The sequence below is a fragment of the Podarcis tiliguerta genome (assembly GCF_965153285.1).
Source record: "Podarcis tiliguerta genome assembly, chromosome: 1".
Taxonomy (NCBI): domain Eukaryota; kingdom Metazoa; phylum Chordata; class Lepidosauria; order Squamata; family Lacertidae; genus Podarcis; species Podarcis tiliguerta.
In genome coordinates, this window is record NC_139534.1 from 42762617 (window position 1) to 42787046 (window position 24430).

A 24430-nucleotide genomic window follows, 5' to 3' on the forward strand; every position below is an offset into this window, starting at 1 on the left:
CTCCCCACTGCCCAATAGTCTCCTTGTCTGAGCTAGCTAGAGTAGTATTGAGCACAGTAGTCTCTGATTAGTGGTTAAATGACTTCAATGCCCATGTTGATGCCAACCTTTCAGTAGACATTCAGAACTTCATGGACTACTTGGCAGCTGTGTGAATTTACCAACTGATATCAGGGCCCATTCATATTGTAGGACAGATTCTTGACTTGGCTTTTTGGTTCTGTATGGGGTGGTAGTGAGCTAGGTATGGACTTGGATTTAGGGTCATAGATTTATTGTCATGTATAGATTCCTACCTTGTGGTGTTTAGGCTTAAATAAGCTCCTAAGCTCACAGTGCTACAGGACCATAAAGGTCCAAAGATGGATCTAAATCATTTCCTAACTGCTCTGAGTTAGTTTTGCTATATCAACCAGTGATTCTGTCAAAGTCTCGGTCTGTCTCTGGGATAGGAAAATGACCTAGGTGGTTGACAGAATTTCACCCAAACTGATGGGTTCAGGCTGCTGATAATGGAGCCAGCTGCCTCCTTGGTTTTTTGGGAACTCAGGGTGATAATGTGGCAGAGACAATTATTTGAGCAACAGTGGGAGGAAAACTCAAGACAACATGACTGGACATGGACTAGAGCCCATGTTGAGTCCTCTGCTGTGGTGATGAAAAAAACCCCACACTTTTTCTCTACCGAGAGTCACCTAGCTGAACTACGAGATTTAAAGAGTCTGTTGCATCAAGAATTGAGGAAAAGGATGTGATTTCCCATTCTGACAGTATTGCTAGACATTTTGCAGATAAAGTTGCTCACATCTACTGTGACTTATATGCCGTGTTTGTACCAGATCCTAATTATGTATCTCTGACTCTGGCATGTCTTGTCGTACTTGATTCATTTCATTTGTACAGTCTGAGGAGATGGGCAAGATTAAGTGATCCCTGCCCTTCCTGGCACATTAAGGAAGCTAAGTCTGGTTGAGTGGGCACAGAGAGTGGGGACTGTCTATTTGTCTATTTAGCCTTAAGGTGGCTGTCATGAAACTTTTATAGGAAAATCTCTCTCTGGGTGGGTTGGATAGGTTTCCAGCCAGCCTCTGCTCTACTCTTCTTGGGGAAGGTGCTTGAAGGTGTGGTGGCATCTCAGATCCAAGGGTGATTGGATGAAACAGATTGAAATGGGGCTAGACAATCTGTCTTCAAGCCTAAGTTTGGGGTTTCAGGCAGCTTTGATCCTCCTGGTAGATTATTTGTTCTGGGAATTAGGCAGGTGGAGTTTAGTGAACCTCAGTCCTACCTATGACAGAAGCATGGTAGGCTGTGACAGGAGAGGGGCTATACCCAAACTCTGGAGCACCTTGTTTCATGAAATGTCAAGGGTTTACTCCCTTGACAGCTGTAAGGCAAATAATGCTTTAAGAAAAGGTTTTCAATTATCTTTGTTCTGCCTCCCTCAATTGATTTTTTTTTTAAATACAACTGCTTTATTGTTAAACTAAGATTTTTAAATGTTTTAAGCTGCCTTGACAGATGCATTTGTGTTAGGCCAGGTTAAAATTCTTATATGAATAAATTAAACAATCCTTGAATTTTTAAATAGTGACATAGTAGTAGCTACACATTTTATTGTCAATCTCTTTTGCATAGCTGTTTCAGGTTCATTTGCATAAGAGAGTTTATTAAAAGAAATGAAGAGAAATTGAATTAAAATTGCAAGTCTTAGAAGATTCTGTTTTGCTTGTTTTGTTTTGTTGCTTTATTCATTGAAATTAAGTAGCCTTTTGTATATAGTGATACAGTGTTCAATAGACAAAAGAGGCTGAGAAACTTCATTGCATTCTTGATTGGTACAAAAGTGAGGATGCAGAGTCCAGAGCTGTCAGATCTGATACTAATTGTAGTAATGGAGTTCATATTTCCCTCAGAGCTCCAAGCAGAAATTATGGTTTAGTCTTCAGATTTCAAATACCAAGTGATGGGCTGCCATTTTCCCCCTTGAATATCTATTGTGTGAAGGACTGCACTGCTGGAAGCCTGCAAATTACCTGCTGAGGTCCATCATTTTGCTGTGTAATTGGTATCTCCTGTATATTTAAAAGGCACATCAGCTTTGGCAGATGTTCTGAATCATAATACATCCTGCTAATACTGCAAGTTCATAAGATATATATCATTAGTATCTGCAGGCACAGACTTGGTGGGTGTCAACTTTGTAGACCAATGAAGAGTTATAGGACTGCACTGTTGGAGGATACTGCTAATGCAGAAATAAAAACATGGACTTCATAAGGATTAGGGACAAGAGGAAAACTAGTCCCTGCCTAAAATCAATGGGTAGAATGCTTGGGTAGAAGTGGCTAATAAAAAACTAGAAGCAAGGGTATCTTCTGCAAATTTCCATTCTGTGGTTGAACTGTGAAATCTGCAGAAATCTGCATTATCAGTTGAGTGGGAGCTATTTTTTGCTGCTATTTCATTTACTAGAATAGAATGCACTTTTCTTTTTGAGGGGATTCAGATACGATCTGGTTTCTGCATGTGTGTATTTCACTTCTTATTCCTTTATTACTCAGCGCTTGATGAATGGCTGCGAAATATGTGAGCAGCCTCCAAGGGAAAAAAATGTAGCATTTGATATAACAACGGGTGATAATATAAGTTCTGTCTGGGTTTTTAAATGCTGAAATCATTGATTGATTAATATGCACAGGACATGGATCAAAAATTTGCAAGGTTTGGAAAGTAAACGCCTGTAGTATCTTTAATCATGACCTTATTGGAGGCAATGGGCTGTTTGTTTGTTTTCTTAAGATTATGAGGTCAGGAACGGTCTATGATAGCCTTTTCAGCTAAACAGTGGGGAATCAATTCTAATACATAGATGATAAATAGATAGATAGATTAGATAGATAGATAGAGTGTTCAGTATTTATATCTCTTTTAGTCTTTTGTAGGTATGTTAAATCTTCCTCAAAAAAAGTGAAGATGCAAAGAACCCCAAAAAATTAAACAAAGAGGTAATAAGAACCCAAGATGTTATGTAATGGGTGAGAGATAAAGCTCCTGTAATTCACATAAACAACAGTTTTGTGAACAGTTGCGATCTGGAATTATGTTCATAAATGGAAACTTCTTTATTCTTTGGAAGTACTGTAATTTTCGCCCCATTAGACGCACCGCCCCATAGGACGCACCTAGTTTTTATGGGGGGGAAATAAAGAAAAAAAATTCGGCTTCCCCCGACCCCAGCCCCCAGAACAGCCTGCTATCCACAGGCTTGTGGAGAGCTGCATGAAGCCCAGGCGCGCTCTTCAGCGCGCCCCAGGCTTCAGAATGCAGGCAGCTCTGCGTGACCCTTCAGAGCCCGGCGCGGCTTAGCGCCGGGCTCCGTAGGGTCACGCAGAGCTGAGCGACCCCCAGGAGCGCAGGCAGCTCTGTGCAACCCTTCGGAGCCCATGCATCTTCGAGCCGGTTTCCCGAGGGTTGCGCAGAGCTTCCTGAACCCTGGAGAGCGAGAGGGGTCGGTGCGCACCGACCCCTCTTGCTCTCCATGCTTCAGCGAAAGCCTGCATTCGCCCCATAGGACGCACACACATTTCCCCTTCATTTTTGGAGGGGAAATAGTGTGTCCTATAGGGTGAAAAATACGGTAGTTTAAAAGATTATGACCTTGTAGGACTTACTGTCATTGACCATGACATCATGGAATGCAATATGCTTGTCTTGCTGTAAATTGGCAAAGCAACACTGTCAGATGATCTCCTCCATGTTCCCAGAAAGAACAATGACTGAAGGGAATAGTTGTAATTTGTAGTATATTCCTCTATGTCTCTTAAATTTAGACTCCCACAGTGATTAATTTTACTCTACTCTTCAAGAACCCTGAACAGTGAGCTCATAGATACTGTCCAATCTAATTTCCACACAAGGTACAAGCAAATATACATTTATTTTAATTCTACCGGCATATATAGTTTTCAGTGAGATATACCACTTCTTGATAGATTGCTTGGTTTTATGACATGTGTGGCTGGGGGAAAATAACAAACCTTTCTCAAAACTGACATTTCATTGTCATTGAAAAAAAATATGAATAGCAGCAGTGTTGAATGAAAATAGCCAGTAGAAGTGTTTCACCCCATCCTAGAATATTTGTATTTATAGTCACAAAATAAGTTACAGTCGTTTCTGTATCTTACTAACTTGGAAGGAGAAAAGAGTTTTTCTCAACAGCATTTCCTAAATCTCCTAGAGGTTATTATAAAATCCAATCGGGCATTTGCCTGTCTGGGGAAGACTATAAATTTAATAAAGGAAAATAAATTATAGTGCAGGAATTTGGCCTTTCCGTCAGTTTCAGACCTGTGTGGTTATGAATCCTCCAAATAGCTGTTGTACTTATGCCTAGTAAACTCATCAAAACTATGGGAGATTATGTAAGTGGACAGAAGCAAGTGCTGTGAGTTACTCACACATTGTCTTTGCTTATCGGTTTCCTGTGCTAAAACCTGTACATCTTTTATGGGGGAATCATATATTAACTATCCTGGGTAAGATGCACACGAATCGCGAGTGCGCAAGTGAACAAGGGAGGAAGGCACATCTATTATTCACACATAGTATTTTGCTGATTTTATTTCACATGTGCAGCAAATCTGAAAATATGCAACTAGAAATAGGATGGTTATTTTTTTTCCCTAAAAAAAGAAAGATGGTTCACAGGTGGCTGGTTGTGCAAGTTTAAGTTGATTGTTAGATGTCACCAAATGTACTTTTCCTCCTGCACCACCAGCCACCTGCAAAAGTAGTGTTGATTGGAAAATGAAAATAGAACTGGCTAAAATGCAGGTAGGTTGCCTTCCCTGAAAACACTGCAGCAAATAAAACAGTTGGGCTCTAATTGTATCTAAAATGTTTTTGTCCAGGTGGTTTTGTCCAGGTTAAGATTAATTCATGCCTTTTCCCTGGCCGCTGTTACCCTCCCACTCCATCCTATTCTGCGTTCAGTCTCTTCATTTAAAAGTGTCAGGTTCAGTATCTCTCATGAAACCTTGGGGAGATGTTTTCAAAACGGAGAAGTAGTCTGACATGGTACAAAGCATCTTTGTGTGTGCCTTCCTTCCTTGCTATGAGACGAGTAAACAACGTGTTAATCTGAACAGCTTATTTCTGTACAGTTCAAGAAGTTATTTGTGTTTACTGTTCCCCATAAGTGATAACAGCAGTGGTTAATGTGCTGTTATAGATTAAACTGACAATAATTCAACCGGGTTGCGTAACTCCTAGTGAACTCTGCCATCTAGGTTAAATAAAATATTGAAGAACTGCAAAGTGCATCACATTGTCAATAGCCTTCGTTTCTGTCTGGTATGTTGGTATTTACAGCGATGAAGCTCCAGGCAGCCAGTTGGTTACAGATAAGTTTCACATTGACTGGGATTCTGTGCTTGTCAACTCTGATAATGTCATCGTAGCTCAGTTTGATGGAAGAGGGAGTGGATTTCAAGGTCTAAAGATTCTGCAAGAAGTCCACCGTTCCTTAGGATCAGTGGAAGTGAAGGACCAGATAGCAGCCGTAGAGTACGTATGTGCAAAATATTATTCTATTTCCTATATTCTATTCTATTCTATTATTTGGGTTGATCCAGTGTTTATTTTGGAAATTTATATCTGCTGTAATGGATCAGTATAAAAATATTTAATGTTTGATAGCAAGAAAATTAAATAAAATTCACTGAACCATTGTTTTGGGATTTCCTGATAAAGGAAACTTCAAGGTCTAGTCTAACTGGGCTTTTTAATTGACTAATTAAACATCACATAATGGAGAATGGGCTCCATATGTTATGCATAAAAGGTTAAGATGTATCAGACAATTGCAATGTATCCCAGTTATGAAGAGTACAATTCTGCTTATCCCACTTCTGGACTAAGGATCCTGTTTCAGCATAATAAATCAAATTGATTTATCAGATCCCACACTCATTTGACAAAGCTATTTAGGCTGTAATACTATACACATTTTACTGGAAGCAATTCACATTGAACAAAATGAACTTAATTTTGAGTAGACATGCACAGGATTGTGCTCTTAACTTATCTTAAAATGTAAATTTGTATCCCTAATCAGTGTAATAGCTTAATGAATAATCCTGCTTAAGATATACAAAGTCTGAATGAATGGAAAAATTGTGTTGTGTTATTTACTAATAGCTAAAAACACATCAAATTGTATTACAACAGTATTCTTACGAAGGCCCACCAAGTCTTAGAGGCTATCATATCATGCCATTTTGGGTAAGCCACACCCACCTTCCTAGGGCCTGACACTGTATATAATGTCAGAAGTAGGGAAGTTTTGGTTGCTTGAATGCTTTTTTTCTTTCCTGGGATCCCACATTTAGGAACAACAAGAATTGTGGCCTAAGCTCACAAAATGTCTTTAATATTTTATCCTGCTGTGAACACTGCAGCTTTTATTTTTATGTTGAAGATTGTTACAACTGCAACATGTATTATTAATGGGATCAAGAAAAAATGTGGAAGACTTAAACAAAACAAAGCGTAATTTATTTAATATCCTCTTGAATTATCTGCAGCACAGTAGTCATAAATATGAACATTCTTCTTCAGGAAATAACTTTAATGAAAAACAACTTTTTTGTAATATGATATAAACTTCCTGTTACAGATACTTGATAAAGCAACCATTCGTTGACTCCAAGAGACTGAGCATATTTGGAAAGGTAACATTCTGGAATGAATATGATGTAGCAACTTGCTCCTAATAGCATTTTGTCTGTTTCCAATTCTTCTATGTTTTAATTTTGTTTTTATTACAAACAATTACTAATATCCCCCTCTAGGAGTGGTGGTAATACAACTCCAGGTATTCTTTGATTATTTATTTCTTATTATCTAGATGAAATTAAATTTGGTTTCAGGCCTGGAAGTCTCAGAGACACTGCTTTGATGAAAAACCTATGCCAGGAGTGGTATGTAGGGGGAGGACTTGGGTAACCTTCTCCATAGACACTCTGGAGTAGGGGCATTTCCAAGAGGTGATGTAGTGAGACTTTTGTTTGGCTTTTATATTAGGGGTCCTGCAGGGTTCCATATCTCCCACTCCTTTTGGCATCTATATGAAGCGGCTCTGGAGGCAGCATCAGTATGGTTCTTAAACCCAAGGGTATTTATTTTTCACAACCATGTTAGCTGAAGCACTGGAAGTCTTAGAGCAGTGCCTATAATTCATAATGGAGTGGATAAGGGCCAGTAAACTAAAACTCAGTCCAGTTGATGTTGGGAGATGCAGGGCCATTGTCTCAGGTAGGGTGTGCCTGGATAGTGATAACTACAGTTACCCATGCTGTGAAACCTCCAGGTAAGGCTGCTTCCATGGGGCTATTTTTGAGGATGATTTGGAAAATTCAGCAAGTTCAAAATACAGCTGCAAAGCTTTTGACCAATAGGTTGAACCATATCAGAATGATTCTTAAACTTCTGCATTGATTACAAATGTTTGTGAGCACACGTCAAATTGCTAGTGCTTAACTTTGGAATGGGTAACCTGTTGCCCTACATAGGCTGCTGGACAACCACTCCCATTAGCCATGCTGACTCAGGCTTATGGGAATTGGAGTCCAACAACATTTGGAGAGCCCCAGGTTACCCATTCTTGTTTTAAAGTCCTGCATACTTTGAGATCAGTGTAACTGAAGAAATGTGCATCTGCCAGTCCACGTTCAGACGTCACCACCAGCAGCCCTAGTCCAAATGGCCCCACCATCATGTCAGATAGGTAGTGACTGGGACAGGGCTTCTTAGGATTTCTTTCCCCAAGAGGTTCACCTGAAAGCTTCCCATCATTTTGGTGATTAATACGGGTACCTTTTTATTTGACTTGTTACTGTTTTCATTGTGATATTCTGAGTGCTATAGAGAGTGGACATTTTTAAAATACCGTAATTTTTGCTCTATAGGACGCGCCATACCACAGGAGGGGGAGAACAGGAAAAAAAATTTCCCCTTGTTCTCCCCCTCTAAAACAAAGTGTGTTCAAGGTGCATTCACCCAAAGCCTCTGGAGCACAGCAGGAGTTACTGCTGAGCTCTGGAGGCATCAGGCGGCTGGAAGCCTGGAGAGCGAGAGGGGTTGGTGCGCACTGACCCCTCTCGCTCTCCAGGCTTCAGTGAAGGCACCCAGCTGCCCTGCAGAGGGTTTGCGCAGCCATCCCCAGGCTAGAACAGCGAGATGGAGCGTTCTGAGCTTTGGGCTTAGCCACACAGCCTGCATTCGCTCTATAGGACGCACACACATTTCCCCTTGATTTTTGGAGGGGGAAAAGTGCTTCCTATAGAGCGAAAAATACGGTAAAATACGCCAATTAGGGCCGGACAATAATCTGGTTTTCAACATCATTCTATATGCTGATATATCACAATGTCTGGAATGTATTTTAGCTGTACATTGCCCAGCCCTGTGACAGTAAGGGAGCCCCGAGAGATACCAGGGCTCCCTCAAAGGTGCCTGCCTGTTTTTGTCCCAACTGGTGGGCTGCATCTTTCCTCCTGGAGCAACTGACGGCCCGAAGAGGAAAGACGCAGCCGACCTGCTCAGGCAACTTGAGCCAGTATCACAATGTGAACACCATACTATTTCAGACAATAAAATGGATTACTGCCCAGCTCTAATGCCAATTTTAGGTGAAGCTAGGAATGCACCCTTGAGTGCTAACTTCAAACAGCAAGAGTTAAGTGCTACTGTAATCTGAAAAGGAAAAAAAGAAACGTTGAAACTAAACCTGTGGTTTATAACAGAATTCAATATATCCAAAGTTAATTACTTTAAAGTACACTTAGGCTAAGTACATGGTCAATCTGCCTATGGAAATCAATGGGACTTGAAAGTATGAGGTTTGACTTCATTGTGCCTTTAATACGTAACATTTTCCAATATTTTTGAATCAAGCAGTTTCATTTTTATATTTACCGTATTTTTCGCACCAAAGGACGCACCGGACAATAGGACGCACCTTGTTTTAGAGGGGGGAGAGCCAGAAAAAAAATTTGCGCCCCTTCAGCGAAGCGGCAGGAAGCGCTGCGCAGAGAGAGGGAGAATTTCCCCCCTCTTGTTTTCCCGCTCTAAAACAAGGTGCCGTTTAAGGTGCGTTCAGGCGGCTACCTTGGAAGCCTGGAGAGCGAGAGGGGTCAGTGCACACCGACCTCTCTTGCTCTCCAGGCTTCAGGTTCCCGGCTGGAGAGGTGACGGGAGGCTATAGAGGTTCCTGCTATAGCTGCCCGTCACCTCTCCAGCCGGGAGAGGGTCGCGGGGGGCTGCTTTAGCCCCACGCGTGCTCTCCCGGCTGGAGAGGTGACGGGCGGCGATAGAGGTTCCTGCGGGTCACCTCTCCAGCCGGGAGAGGGTCGCGGGGGGCTGCTTTAGCCCCGTGCGCGCTCTCCCGTCTGGAGAGGTGACGGGCGGCTATAGAGGCTCCTTCTCCAGCCGGGAGGGGGTCGCAGGGCTATGGCGTCTTCGCTCCATAGGATGCACACACATTTCCCCTTCATTTTTGAAGGGGGAAAAGTGTGTCGTGCGAAAAATACGGTATGTTTTCTGGAGGTGCTTGGTTACAGAAGTCATGGTAGAAGCAAAGACTAACTTCCTGCATTTGCAGTCGTTAACGGTCGTCAACAGGTTTACCATACCCATTGAGTCAATCACCCGTCTCCTACTTCCCTTCTGAGAGAAACCCCACCCCACCCTCCCACTATATATATAAGGGTCTGGTGACTTCTGTTTCAGTGTATCTGAAGACGTGTGCATGCACACAGAAGCTTATACCCAGAACAAACTTAGTTGGTCTCTAAGGTGCTACTGCACAATTTTTAACATTTTTATTTATTTTGATTGCGTCAGACCAACATGGCTACCTACCTGAATCTAGAATCCTGCATTTGAAGTTATCCTGCAGGATACACATCTTTTTTTAAAAAAAACCCTTCCTTCCAAAAATGCAAATGTGGCTTGCTATTACTTTCATCGTTCCCTTTTTAATACATATTTTACATGCAAACCCATTCACAGCCTATTGTGCTATGAGTAACTTCCTTTTTTGTGCCATCTGTTCAAGATATCCTTTGTTAGTCTGTCAGCTGCTGGATGCTATTGCCTCTGGCATTAAATAGAAGAGCCAGACAAATACTTTCACCTTTAGCAAAAAGTTAAATAGATTCTCAACCATCTCTCTTGCTCTGTCTCAAACCGTGTTTAGAACTTAACCACAAAAAGAGTTGTAGTTTTCAGATATCGATGTTTGCTTCTTTTAGATGCAAGAGATGAAGCAACTCTTTTAAGACATCTACTCTTTGTGCCCTTCCTAGTTGTAAATCTCATTGTGAATGTTGTAAGAATTTGTGACAGCATCACAAACCCCTTGCACAAAAGCATATGCTGGAGAGAGATATTTCTCCTTATATGCTATTTTTCTAGATACACTCCTCCCTCCTAAAAAACCAAATAAATCAGATAAACATTTAAACATGAACTTCCTGCATATTAAGATGGCACAGTCTGAGAATCAACCTAAGGTGTTATATGGATTGCCATAGCCACATTCAGTGTGTAGCCAAAAGCCAAAGAATTTCTACACACACACTAAATAGTTCCCCATTACCACTTTGGAAGGCCCATTCCCCTGGAAAAAATGTGGGGAGGGGGTTATATTTGCTTACCATTCACAGGGGAGTGGGGCTCTAATTGTTACCTTACTCTGGGGTGACTGATTTTTCTCTTCTACTGTTGCTTGAATGCCCATCATGATATAGCCTCATTCCATAAGGCGTTTGCAGGGAGTGGGGTGGCTCTGATCTGCAAAAGAAAACAACAACAAGGTTCAGCTACCTCATAACCCCTGTGCCTGTTGAGAAGTCTTAGAAATCCCTCATAAATATTTAGAGTGTATTTTGACCCTGCCCAGCCCATGAAATGCCAAGGAAAGCTGGGACAAGTGCTGTGTCCCATCATTAACATCCATCCCACACCATTTCCACCAATGAATAAATATATCAAATGTTTAAGTACATCACACATCTCCTGTAACATTTGATTCTGGACTCCAAATATTTATTCACAGGTAAATAAGAAAAAAACATGACTTAACCTTTGAATAATAGGGCTTATTCCCTGCCAGTCACAGTCAACAATACTGAGTTAGAAGGACCAATAGTTCAGCTATATAAGGCATCTTCCTATGCTTCCGAAGCCACCATACTACTGAGAAGAAGTAGAAGGCTAAAATGCCATTTTAACCACTACATATAAACTTTAAACAATTAAAGGGCACTCTGTTGTAGTGAATATTGGCTCAAAACACCTTTTAAAGACAAAAAATGGCTCAAAACAGGTTTGATTCCTCTCTTTAACTGTCAATTTATAATTCACAGAAGATCAGAAGGCCATAGAAATAGATGTAAATGCTACGGTACTGCATAACAAAAACCCAGTTTCATTAAGGCAATAATGGGCACATTTTAACTCACATTAGGTTGTTTTGTAGGGCTATGGAGGATACATTGCATCAATGATTCTCAAGTCCAATGAAAGGCTTTTCAAGTGTGGAGCAGTGATTGCACCAATTACAGACATGAGATTGTATGGTGAGTATTTTGTATTATTCAGTTTGTCTACTAGGCAGGTACCCAATTTTCCCTCTCTGACAGATTAAAAAATAGCAAATCTTTTACACTGGAAGGGACTGTACCCATTCTGCACCCATGAAGCCTTGGGTTTAGTTACGTGTGATTAGGTCCCTAAATGTTAACACATTTAATCTGGAAACAATTTAACAGAAACAAATAAAAAAGAATCCTGTTTCCCCTGCAGCATCAGCTTTTTCAGAAAGATACCTTGGCCTTCCATCTAAAGAAGAAAATGCTTATCAGGTAAGCAAGTTGTACTTTAGATATTTATGGTGTTGCAGGGGCGCTTGAAATGCAAACCACTCGTAGAGCTGTACAAGTGTGTGTGTTTCTTTCCTAAAGGCATCCAGCGTGCTACACAATATTCACGGCTTTAAAGAAGAAAAGTTGTTAATTGTCCACGGGACAGCGGATAGTAAGTAGACACACAAACAGTTCCATTTACAGTTGCAGCTAGTGGCGCAGCTAAGTTCTGTGAAAGAGAGGCATATGTGTGTGGGGGGGGGTTCTTTTGATAATACTGAGCTTTGTCTGCCCCCAGAGAGCCTGTTGTCAGAGTCAATTGACGGTTTTACATCTGAACAGATGACATTTCTCGTAACTGAATATTTGTAACTCTTAGCAGCTGTAGGTACCAATTTGTTTAAATCATATAAAACACCCATGTCATTGGTAGATGGCAACATATATTAATAAATGACAGCCTCAATATTCAATCAGCTTTCAAATTATTATTGATTCCACCATTGGCAAAATATAAATGGGGTGGGGGGGACTTATAGCGTACAATAGATTGTAGTGGATTAATTTCTATAGTGCATTTACAGTGTACTGCTCTTCACTGCTAAGCAATGCATGATTTCTTATATTTATATGTTCAAACACAGGCTTAACTAGTATGGGAATAATATTTCCAGAGGAGTGGGTTTTCCAACACTGTTTCATAATGTTGGAACACCTTGTTCCACTTCAATGGATGGGTACAACCATTCTACCTCATTGGACAGCTAAAAAGGCTAATCATTCAACCAGTCCAGCTGAAAACCCAGAACCACTACCTGCATTGTGAAGGCAAAACTAAAAACTAAAACTAAAATTGAGTGGAGGCAGGATGAAATATATTTTCCTGGAAAAATCAGCTAATTCTAAGAGGTTAAGTTTCACAAACTATCCTTAATTATCCATACTACTGTAAATTTTGTGATGCAGTTCACCAGTCAATGTGTCTAAAAATGCATATATTACCGAAACATATTAATATGCATATCCTGTATATAATACATATAAAGGAGTCAAGGCCCATGCAATACTATATTTCTGCAGCATATTTTATAAGTATTTGTATACAGAATGAATACAACTGAATAAAAATACTTAAATGCAATATAATGTTCTGTATATAATATTATACATATAGTATGAAAAATTAGACAAACCAGTAAAAAAAATATTCACTTTTTAGATCAAGGAGTGAAATAGGAAAAATCAAGCCTGGCATTGAAATGTTTCAGAGAATTCTATCCCTAGCTACTATGCTATAGCTGTTCTGTTATGAAGAAGGAAGATATTTCTGGAAGTGCTAGGAAAGAATATTCAGCAGAATTACCCACTTTATTTGTGTGTAGGGCACTCACACACAACAGCAACAGAGAAGATGCCCTTGTGGCCTCACTGATAGATCCCCGCCATTACAGTGTCCCTGACCTTCACATGTTAAGTGCAGGAATATAATAAGGTCCTTTCTATGAGCATATTAGATTGAAGCCTGAACAGGATGGCAGCTAATCTGTAAGATCTGATTGACATTAATAATGCTTTTTTGCTAACACATGTTATTGTCCCACAGCTAAAGTTCATTTCCAGCATTCAGCAGAATTAATTAAACATCTAATAAAAGCTGGAGTGAATTATACTATGCAGGTATGTAATGGTCAGATATCTCAATAGTGCATCCTTCAGTATGTTTTAATTATGACCAGTCTTAGAATTTTTATTATTCTTTTCCTTGCAAGTACACAATATATAAGAAAATAGCACCATGTTTGTCTAGACTATGTATAGTTGAATAATTTCAAAAAATGAATCTATGCAAAAATAAAATAAAAAATAGGGAGTTGGATCCAGACTGATTTCTGCACAGAGGACTCTGCACTGCAGGAAGATGGCTTTAGTGGTATCAGAGCTTGAGCATCTTGGCCTCTTTGATGCTCTTTTAAGTATTTAGAAGCACAATACTATTTTTATAGTGACATTGAAAGATAAGCTCTGACCTCTTATTGATCAAAGCTAATGACTTAATCATACTTCTGTGTGCTGTTCATAAGTTCATTATTCCTATCTGTTATAAGGTTAACTTGGAAATTAAAACTCTGCTTTTGCTGGTTAGAAAGGATTAAATGCTCAGAAGTAGCCAAGCCATTTTTTATTTTTTTAAGGTTGTGAAACACTACTGAAATGTAGACTATCTGTAGGAGATAGAGAACAGAAATATTTTGGAACAATATCTTTGGAGACACCAGTTAACATGTGTGACTGGTTGTTTAAGTAAAATATGTTCAACCTTTTAATTATGAAATGAGGTTTGGCAACTGTACAATAATAGTTGCTTTCATTTCCTATCAGCTGTCAGTTAAGTAAAACTGCAAAGGTAGTCCAGCATCATTATCAATACCCATGTTTATGTCCAAATATTACCAGTAGCAGCAATATACAATCCCACACACTATCTGGGCTCCATGTCATTAATATTGCTAGTACAGTAGTACCTTGTTGTGAGTCCGCCCCATTTAGCGTCCTTTCTGGGTTACTTCGAGGTTTGCTGCTCACGCACGCGCAGAAGCGCTAAATTGCGCTTTGCGCATGCGCAGAAGTGCAAAACCGCTCACGTGTGTATGCAAAACAGCACTTTGTGGAGCATCCAGGGCTCCAGAATGGATCCTGGACTCAAAACAAGGTACAGTGGTACCTCGGGTTAAGAACTTAATTCGTTCCGGAACTTTGTTCTTAACCTGAAGCACCACCTTAGCTAATGGGGCCTCCTGCTGCCGCCGCGCAATTTCTGTTCTCATCTTGAAGCAAAGTTCTAGACCGAGGTACTATTTCTGGGTTAGCGGAGTCTCTAACCTGATGCATTTGTAACCCGAGGTACCACTGTACAATAAACCTTTGGATTAGTTTTGAAGTCATACTAGATCCACATTTTTACCAGGTTGTATATCATGCTGATACAATAATTGATAGAAATTAAATATCTATTCCCCCTAAACCATTTTGAAAATCCAAATCAGAAAGGCCATTTTAAATAAATATATGTAAATACTTTTATTGCTAAAGTTTTCAGTGTAGGTGATGAAATGCTGATTTAAAATATCAGGAAAATGAATTTTAGTTTGAATTTTATGAGCTTTCAATGAAGCCATAACATTGCCTAATGCCTAATTCTGTGTTGATGCAAAAGCATTTAAAACAAATCAGAGACCCCTATCATTTGGTTTTTAAAGCCTATTTATTTTTACATTTCCTCACCCAGATCTACCCAGATGAAGGTCATTACATCACAGCAGAGAAGAGTAAATATCACCTTTATAGCACAATTCTCAGCTTCTTTAGTGCTTGTTTAAAGGAGGAAGTGCCAATTTTATCACAGGAACCAGAGGAAGATGAATAAGGAAGCTATTTGTACAGAACTGAGGAGATTTTCAGTGAGGCTCACTGAAACCATAAATAAAAGTGACTGTGAGAGAACAGATTCTACAGAAGCCCAAGGGCAGCTAAAGGATATACCAGTGGAGCAGCACATTTGGTGACAATGAGCTAACAAACTGGGATTTGAATACAAAAGTCCAAATGTATTACCAAGGGACAAAACGTATACCTTTGTGGAAGGCCAATGGTCAGATGCAGTTTCCTGGAAGAAATTAATTTTGCATAAGAGTAGGGTTAGTGCATGTTGATTCTGTTAAGATTCACTGTTTGTTCTGTACGTAGTTGCTCTGTTTTTATTTAAAATGCACATGATTTCTCAATTTCAGCATAATGCACACCTGACATAAATATTGATATTTGCACAGGAGAGCTGCAGCCTAACCAACTATTGCAACTTTTCAATTAGTGCAATTTCTTCACTGTCAAGCTTCAAAATATTGAGAAAAGATCATTTTGTTTCAATTTACATTGGGAAACAATATCAGATTAAGTCTGATAAATACACATATTAGTTTGTTTCCCTTCCCTGTAAAAGTTTTTCAAGCATTCACTATTTTACTGTACCAACTATAATTCAATAAGCAGAAATTTGGTAGTATACGCTTGGACTTTATGTATATACACAAAACTCCTTCCACAGAAAATGTCTGTGTGCTTGAACAATTTTTTCAAGCCATGATTACAGCTATGTTTAAACCAGTATCAACAACTAAAATAGTTTCCCTGGTTAAAAGTTGTATCTTTTCATTTACTAAGAAATATTTGGGTTGTGTTTTTTCGTATTGTTTACAGTAGTCAATAGTTTGCTGGTTACACTCTAATTTTAGAATATGCTACTTTGTCACATGTAAATTAGATACATGAATATTAAATTATAGTTTCAGATAAAGAGATTTTATTAACAATGTAAGCCATTTGAGTACTACTTTGATGAATCATTTGTGAAGCTGGTTCTTGCAGATGGGCTGAGATTCCATTCTGAACTTCAACGCCAACTTGTGGTAGCGCATCACAGAACAGTCTTGTCAGTTTTTATTTGGTGTGTCACAGCTGCCTAGGCTGTTACATGAAGATTTAAATTCAGCCTGGGAAATGATTTGTTTTATTTCTAAAGGAGCCTTCTGATGAATGATTTTTTAAATTTTTATTTTATTCAGGTGAAGTCCCTGAAATGCATCAAATGTATTGTCAAGGTGAATTACAGCCCTACAAATCACACTATGAAATAAACAACCCACTCAACTTTGGCCATCAGAATATTAACTTCTACGGTTGAAGTTCTGTATTCTCTTAATTTTAGATATACATTCTAAGACGCTGTTTCATCCAAAGAAATTTGCCAATTTGCACAAGGACTTTTGCTTGCACAGCTAAACTCTCATCTGCCCCTCATGTGAACACTGAAAAGTTGGCTGGGAAAACCCAGCAGAGACTGAGGGACACATGGCGAGGGAGAGGGAGGGAAAGTTCCATTGTGCAGGCAGAGGCAACTTGTGCTAACGAGGCAAGTTGGTTGGGTCCAACCCAAATAATTTTTTGTTGTCCCTAGGAGTTTTGATCCTGAGTATTTCACTTTTGTTTTTAAAAGCAGTATGCATTGGGGGTTGTGTCCGTTGTGGAAGCAGGTTACAAGTACTATAGCATTGTTTCAACACTCAGGATGCTCTATCTATATCTTGCTGTGCAGCAAAAGAAAGCCCACCTTTTAAGTTGTAAAGAAACAAAATTGTAGAGTTTCTTGAGACAGCAGAGTTGCCTGAAATAATTTGTAGCGCTTTCTCCTCCTGGGGCAAAAATGGCCAATGTGGTATCCATTTCTCCACTCCCAATAAGGTGGTAAAAATGGGCCAGCCTGGCTCATTTTTATTAGATGAGCATCTCTTTGACATGCAATATTGTTGTACCTAACACCCTGCATATGAAACCCTCAAAGTGTTAGAAGTTACAACTTCTTGTGGTATATTACTCTAATGTGCTCTTCAAGCTGGTCACAGAGCTGTCTCTTCAGGTCCATATTCTGCTGTTCATGGCATCAAAGAATGGCAAGAACATTCAACCAACGACAAGAGAAATGTGGTAGATGAATACATGGAAACTAGTCCTATAGCCCTAGCCTTTAATTCACTGGGATGATGAGCAAACACAAATTTATCTCCTTTTTTTGTTCACACAATACATTTACAAGACTGCACTTAAATGCATTAGCTGAATGGCCTTGATAGCTTTTACCACAATGTTGTGCATTTTGTTTCCTTTTAAAAAATATATATCCTACTTTCCTTCTTAGAAAAGGAGCTGCCCAAGGCAGCTAACAAATAGCAATAATCCTGATGATTAAAATACACATTATCAAACCAAAAACAGAAAAAGCACAAAGAGCAGCACTCAGATTCAATTCCTTAAGTGTGCCTAGTAATCCACTTTATGCGGGGAAATACTTACTTGAAAATATCCCACTTTAAAATTTTATTTGTGTCAAAACATTTTACTACCTGACATAATGGGTCATATTTTAGAAATCTGATCTGTAGACACAATATTTTAAATAGCTACAATTACTAGATAAGGGATAGTTTGCAAATCAGGCTTTCTTCATTAGTATTGTCTCCTGTTTTGAGTACCTTGCAGCATTCACATTAGTTTTGAAGTGTGTGCCTTAGCAAACATTTTTTGTACCTTAGTCCTGTGCAACTTTTGAACTACCAAATCAAATATGGCCTGCTAGCCATAGGTTAGTACCTTGATATTTGTATCTTTGCTTCTTGCCTGGGATGCCAGGGCCCATCATATGAGTTTGGTTTCTAGGCTCATATGATGTACAAGAGTGCGATAATTTTCCCAGGATGCTCCCTAACTCATTTACAGCTTAGATCTGGGAGGTTTCATTGTAGCTCCATGCCCTCAAATCATGAGTTTTACTAGCAATGGAGCAAATACTCCATTAATGCCTTAGGAAGAATAGGCAACAACAAAATAGAAGTGGGGGAAAAATGAATATAGGATGGAAGATGGTTTTTGAAAAGGTGTTAAAACAAAAAACAATTGCTGGTTTGTATTGGCATCCTAGTTCCATTGCTCAAAACTAAACAGGCCTGGAGAACGTTTAACATGCTAAGCTGAGTGCACCATGCCAGCTATGTGGAGCAGCCTATTGGGAGGGGATTCTAGTTTTTACTGCCTCCAAAAAAAGGGGGGGGGACAGTCCTTATCAAGTACCTGGCAGATCACTATAGATGGCTGGAGAGCTACATTGGGTTTTCTCTCTTGTATATGGTTTTTTGCTAGGGCACCACTCAATAGGAACAGCCATTGATGCCTTCCAAATAGTTTGTTACACAAATAGCTTTAGGTTTGAGAGTTTGATATCGGAGCCAGAGGCAGCCGCTAAGATGAAAAGGGGAAAAAAGCAGGAAGCACAAGATAATTACATACACATTCATCTGGACCTCGACCATAATTTGAAGGTGCAAACAATATAGATGCTATCAAGTAAGCACTGCCGCCATGTATCTATAACACCATTAGGCTTTTCCTATTGATCCAGAGCCTAGTGCAAACCACTGATGAATTCAATTCAGAATGCAAAAGGTTAGGCTATAATATTTGCAAAGGCGTGTTATCAATCTTGTCACTGAGGCTACCAGTGGTGGTGAACCTGTCTTATCATGAAGCATGTTCTCTTAGTGAGCTAATTATCCCCACTGTTGACATATTTGCTTATTTATACAATAATTTATCTGCACACCACTGTAACATCTGGATATATTTGCATAAATTAAAACAATATATTAATCATTCTGCAAAGAAGGGGGATGAAGCTACATCCAATTTCTTCTTTTTTCATCTGGGCTGCTCCAATTGTAGGAAGCTGCCTTATACAAAGTAAAAATATTGGCCAGTCTGGCTAAGCACTGTGCACCCTAGGGCTGTGTATAGCTCCATACCATGGCCGCAATGCACCCCAAAACCAGCCCTGGGCTAACCTGTAGACCACGAGTCCTGTTACGGATCCAGTCCCAAAGTCTATTTAGGGTCTAAATAAATACAGCTGGGAGGGTGAAAAGGGAGGGAGTAGGAGGAGGAAGGAAATGTTGCTCTTAATTTTCCCCTTTCCCAACTGAGAGCAGTGGGGTAAATTCTGTGGGTCCTCCTTTGCAGGTGGCTTCCCTAGCAGGATTGGTGCCTCTGCAGAAGAGCTGCTCACCAGACACCTCAATTCTGCTTGGCACATATTGCTCCTTTGCAAGCAATTTCTCTTCAGGGAAGCCATTTGTAATGGAGCACTTTGCACCATGCTGGGAAAGGAAGTCAGGTGGTGGGCTCCTACGTTTTCTGGGTGATCAGGGTATTTTCAGAGGGTTTTTCCCCCCTCACCCAGTGCCTGCCTTTCCTTCCTGTCTGATGCCCTGCTCTTTGACAGCCATGGATCATTCTGGGCCAGCCATCCAACCCAACTTGTAGCGAGCCATGGCTGCCTGTACCTGACTTGTCCTGCACCTGATTCCCTCAAAAGGTGCTTGATTTGGCTTGGGTCTTAGCTGAATCCAGGGCATAGCCCTAGTTTATACTGACTGAAAGCAGCTCTTTAGTACCTCGGACCAAGTTCTTTCTCAGTCTTACCTATCATTGCTAGGGATTGAACCTTGGGGCTTTTGTATGCCAAGCACATCCCCTGAAACTGAGCTTCTGCCCATAAAAAGTAACCTTAGCTTTTCGTATCGTTTCAAGCCACTGTGACAGGTAAGTGATGTTTGTGAAATCGAGAGCAACTGGCGGAAAGTGTATAGATCACAAACTTATTTTAGCACAACCTCTCTACAATAATTACAACTTTGATAGATCCTTCTCCTCCTGCATATAAATTTAGTTTTTGAAGATAATGCCTAAATTTGATTGTGCTTTAACTATTTTGGAGTTTAGCCACTATCTTTAAACCACCGCAAGTAATGCAATATTGTAAATACTGCTATTTCTGACTCCTCGTATTGGCTAGTCTATACACAATATGAAGGGTCTTTTCAAAGACTACAATTCTAAAACCAAATGCTGACTTGTCCAGTCCTAAATCTTGCCATACTGGCAATTAAGGTACAATTCACAAATTAACATTTATTGCTGCAATCACTGCAGCTCCAAATCTACATTCCAATCATCTACACTACACTCCAAATCATGATTTCATCACAGCTTCTATGCCACCTTAAACACAACTTTTACTCAGAGCAGTGCCATTGAAATTAATTAACATGACTAAATTGGGCTCATTAAGTGTACTCTCAGTAATGAGTAAGGGACTACAACCACTATCATTTCAAGAGAAGCATTTCCAAAGTTTAGATGAGTCACTAAGTGATAAAATGACACATGGGTACATGGGAGTGTGAATTTACATATATTTTGATAAATAATATATCCATACTTATGTATACTAATACATTGTAGCCTGTGTAAACTCAAACTATTCAGGGATATACCTAAAATGTGGTGTGTTAGAAAGAGTTAAATTTAAATAGGTGGGATTTGACTAATGAGTGTAAGTCCCATGAAAGGACTTCTACTTGCACAACAGGCTTCTCCCCTTTTCCCTCCATGCCCCATGAAATTGGCTCTGGGGAGATCAGAAGAAGCCCAGGAATTTTGCCTGGGAGGAGGAGAGGGCGGAATCATTGCATCTGACAAGCCACTCAGCCTAGGACTTGCAGATCAGAAGGTCGGTGGTTTGAATCCCCACAACGGGGTGAGCTCCCGTTGCTTGGTCCCTGCTCCTGCCAACCTAGCAGTTCGAAAGCACGTCAAAGTGCAAGTAGATAAATAGGTAGCACTCTGGCGGGAAGGTAAATGGCATTTCCGTGCGCTGCTCTGGTTTCGCCAGAAGCAGCTTAGTCATGCTGGCCACATGACCCATAAAAACTGTCTGCAGACAAACGCCGGTGCCCTCGGCCAGTAAAGCAAGATGAGTGCCGCAACCCCAGTCATCTGCAACTGGACTTAACTGTCAGGGGTCATTTACCTTTACCTTTTTAATGGAATGGCCAGGAAAGCATGACACTAAATTCCTCCCAGTGTTTTACTCTTTTCACCATCAATATTGGCAAGGTTGTGCCTTAGCAAGCATTCAGGAAGGACACTCAACAGAACTGGAGCCATAGCAGAGAAACCCTGCTCTGTTCCATTATGCATGTGTCATTTGAGGATGATGGCACCCAGTTTGTCTAATCAAAATTGTGCTGAATTTTTATGCATGCCTTAGATCTGGGTGTCACATTTGAAATTCAGAATTATTAGCATTAGATGTATCTCTTGGTTCTGGATCCTGAGTTTATAATATAATATGCAGTTTACAGATATTGAAAACTTAATTGTCCTTGGGTAGAATAATCTCATGGCCCTCTTGTGCCCAAAGCTTTTGCAGCTACTTAGGGAATTAAGGGGTCTGGCAAGTAGCTTCAGCATACAGATACACACAGCTCCAATACTAAGGGAGGAGAGCTGATTTAGCTGAACACCCATGGGCATCATTAAAGGTGAAGTTCAGAGGCTTGCCTTCAGGGTTGGCATGGCTAGGGAGTGCCTTTGGTGCCAACCTGTAACACCTGCTGGCATTGTGGCGCCCCAGGAATGGGTGCAGCAAGATGGAATCCCTAGCTGTAAGGTAGAGTAGAAGAAAAGCTGCCCTTCACTGTTGGCAGAGCTGGCTCATGCACCATAGACCTTTGTTTCCCTATACAGATCCATTTGAGGTTAAATAAATAAATGTGACCCCATGCACCTAATCTTTCTGTCTTGCCTCTTAATTTTCTTGTGTGGTTGCAAAACAAGTTTATTCTGTTGGAACAAAATTGCAGCTGGCCATCAATATAATAAATAAAAATCCTGATGGATTTTTTCCTGCAGCAGATGACTGCAGAAATTGGCAGATGAGCACACAGCTAGGAAACTGAAGAAGCATCTAGCAGTCATATATCAGCTTTGTGCGATGCACTTAGAATGCTGCTCCTGCTCCATCTTTGTCCCAATTAGCCGGCCACCTTAACAAAATGAAGTTTGTTTGCACATTATCATGCATGACCACCCAATGTAGCTGCAGCTGAAATAGTTCAGCAGAAAAAAAAATAGGCAATGCTCTCTTTATTGTAGCATTAAATTGATTAACTTGTCATTGAACATAGTTTTAAAATGCATCAAAATGTTTCCAAATAAAATATGCAGCCGGACATTCCCATTTGCCAAGTGGGGAGTAAAAGCTGCAAGCTATTTGTGACATTTAACAGTCGCATTAACATCCCTAATTGTAAATGACAGGGCAATTAAGCTTGAAAAATATCCTAACAAAGTGCCTTGGGCAATTACGATTCTTCCATCTGATATCTGAAAGACTACATTCCATTCAACATGGAAGCAAAGGTTTCCAATATGGTTTCCAATGGATGTCTGACTGGATTGATGGTTCATCTTCTATGCCCTTTCTAAGCAGTTGTGTCTAAAAAGCACTTTATCTAGTTATTTCATATTGCTGTTTGAAGATGGTGGAGAAACTCATGTATCGCCACACATATATATGTCACATATATATAATGCAAAGGCACACCACTTGTAAGAAACCTACCCTGCCCAGAAACCTCAGTTTGTATGTGTGAACTTTTCAAAGTTTTATGACTAGCACAGTAGTGTAGTTCCACTATACCAGGCATAGTCAAATTGGGCCCTCCAAATGTTTTGGGACAACAACTCCCATCATCCCTAGCTAACAGGACCAGTGGTCAGGGGTGATGGGAATTGTAGTCTCAAAAACATCTGAAGGGCCGAGTTTGCCTATGCCTGCACTACACAGTGCAGACACAGCAGAAGAGCCCATTTGCTGCTGCCACTGGCCCATTAGTCCAATGCCAACCACCTTGCCCCTTGTCCCTTTCAATAAGCAACAGCAACTCCACTGATCTGAGGCCATGCATTGCAACATCCCTGCTGCCCACTACTGTGCTCAGCTTATGCTTTAAGAAAGATGCTCATAGACGGGCAGCTTTGTCTACAAAATCTGTTCACGGGAAGCACTAATGTCGCAGGCCATGCCTTTAAACATCCAACAGGGCTGTACCTAGCCCTGGATGTGGTGCTCTGGCAGCTAGCAAACCAACCAATGTAAAGAAGAGAGATTTGCAAATCACCCAATTTCTTCTGAAAAAAATGAGAAACAGATTAGATCAAGGGTAGGCAACCTGTAGCCCTCCAGGTATTGTGAGTCCACATCTCATTCCTAGCCATTGGCCCTGCTGACTGGAAATGGAGGGAGCTGGGGTCTCAAGAACATCTGGAGGGCCACTGGTTCCCAACCCCAGGGATAGATGATTCTGAGATGCGTCAAAGTTGTAATGCACCCTGGAACAAATAACCTTAACCTTGCTGACATAAAGCCTTTGTAAAGATGCCAAGGGCAAAGAATGGGTAGAGCGAGGGATGAACAGAATTATGCTTCAATCTAACCCCCTCCTCCTTTTGATACTGCATGTAGAACTAGGTGGAACTTACACCACCCAAAATGCAGATGTAATTCACCTCATAGGAATCAATGGAAGCAGAGAAAGCAAACATTTGCACTGCCCTCACACACAGACCTAACGCTGGCCAGAAGCAGTTAGGAATGAGCTTAATTTATCTCTTCCCCACCTGTCAGACATATCTGCTCACTTAGGATTCCTCGGTTCAGTTGGATTGCTTCTTTTCAGTTGGAAAGGAGAGCCACATACATTTAACTTAACCGCAAAAATAGTTATCGGGGCATCTGTTTGTGCGTTATGGTTGGTTTCTAATGGCTTCCAAAATTGTTTATTTATTATTATTATTATTATTATTATTATTGGAAGTTATAACAAGAGACAACTAATTTACTTGATGGCCGAAATGTCATCTACATTGTGTTTAAGGACAGGGGTTATACCAGCTAATTTTCTTGGTGCATTTACGTGAATGAAACAACATTTGCAATAGAAAATCATTTTTAAATGCTTACACCATGAAATTACAAAGAACTGCAGGAG

At 40.2% G+C, this 24430-nt stretch overlaps 1 protein-coding gene and 1 long non-coding RNA gene across 4 annotated transcripts in view; one reads left to right on the forward strand and one right to left on the reverse strand.

Moving 5' to 3' along the window:
* Positions 1 to 16305, forward strand: part of DPP10 (dipeptidyl peptidase like 10) — a 542405-nt gene extending 526100 nt beyond the window's left edge. For all 3 annotated transcript variants that reach the window (XM_083408081.1, XM_083408080.1, XM_083408082.1), the window contains 7 exons: positions 5377 to 5571; positions 6683 to 6737; positions 11549 to 11648; positions 11875 to 11933; positions 12033 to 12105; positions 13537 to 13610; positions 15220 to 16305. In XM_083408081.1, coding sequence (XP_083264207.1) covers positions 5377 to 5571; positions 6683 to 6737; positions 11549 to 11648; positions 11875 to 11933; positions 12033 to 12105; positions 13537 to 13610; positions 15220 to 15357 — 694 coding nt within the window. In that variant the 3' untranslated portion in view covers positions 15358 to 16305. The remainder of the gene's footprint in view (positions 1 to 5376; positions 5572 to 6682; positions 6738 to 11548; positions 11649 to 11874; positions 11934 to 12032; positions 12106 to 13536; positions 13611 to 15219) is intronic.
* Positions 10757 to 24430, reverse strand: part of LOC310665308 — a 41735-nt gene continuing 28061 nt past the window's right edge. The window contains exon 3 of the long non-coding RNA XR_014505392.1: positions 10757 to 10860. This is a non-coding gene — a long non-coding RNA (uncharacterized lncRNA). The remainder of the gene's footprint in view (positions 10861 to 24430) is intronic.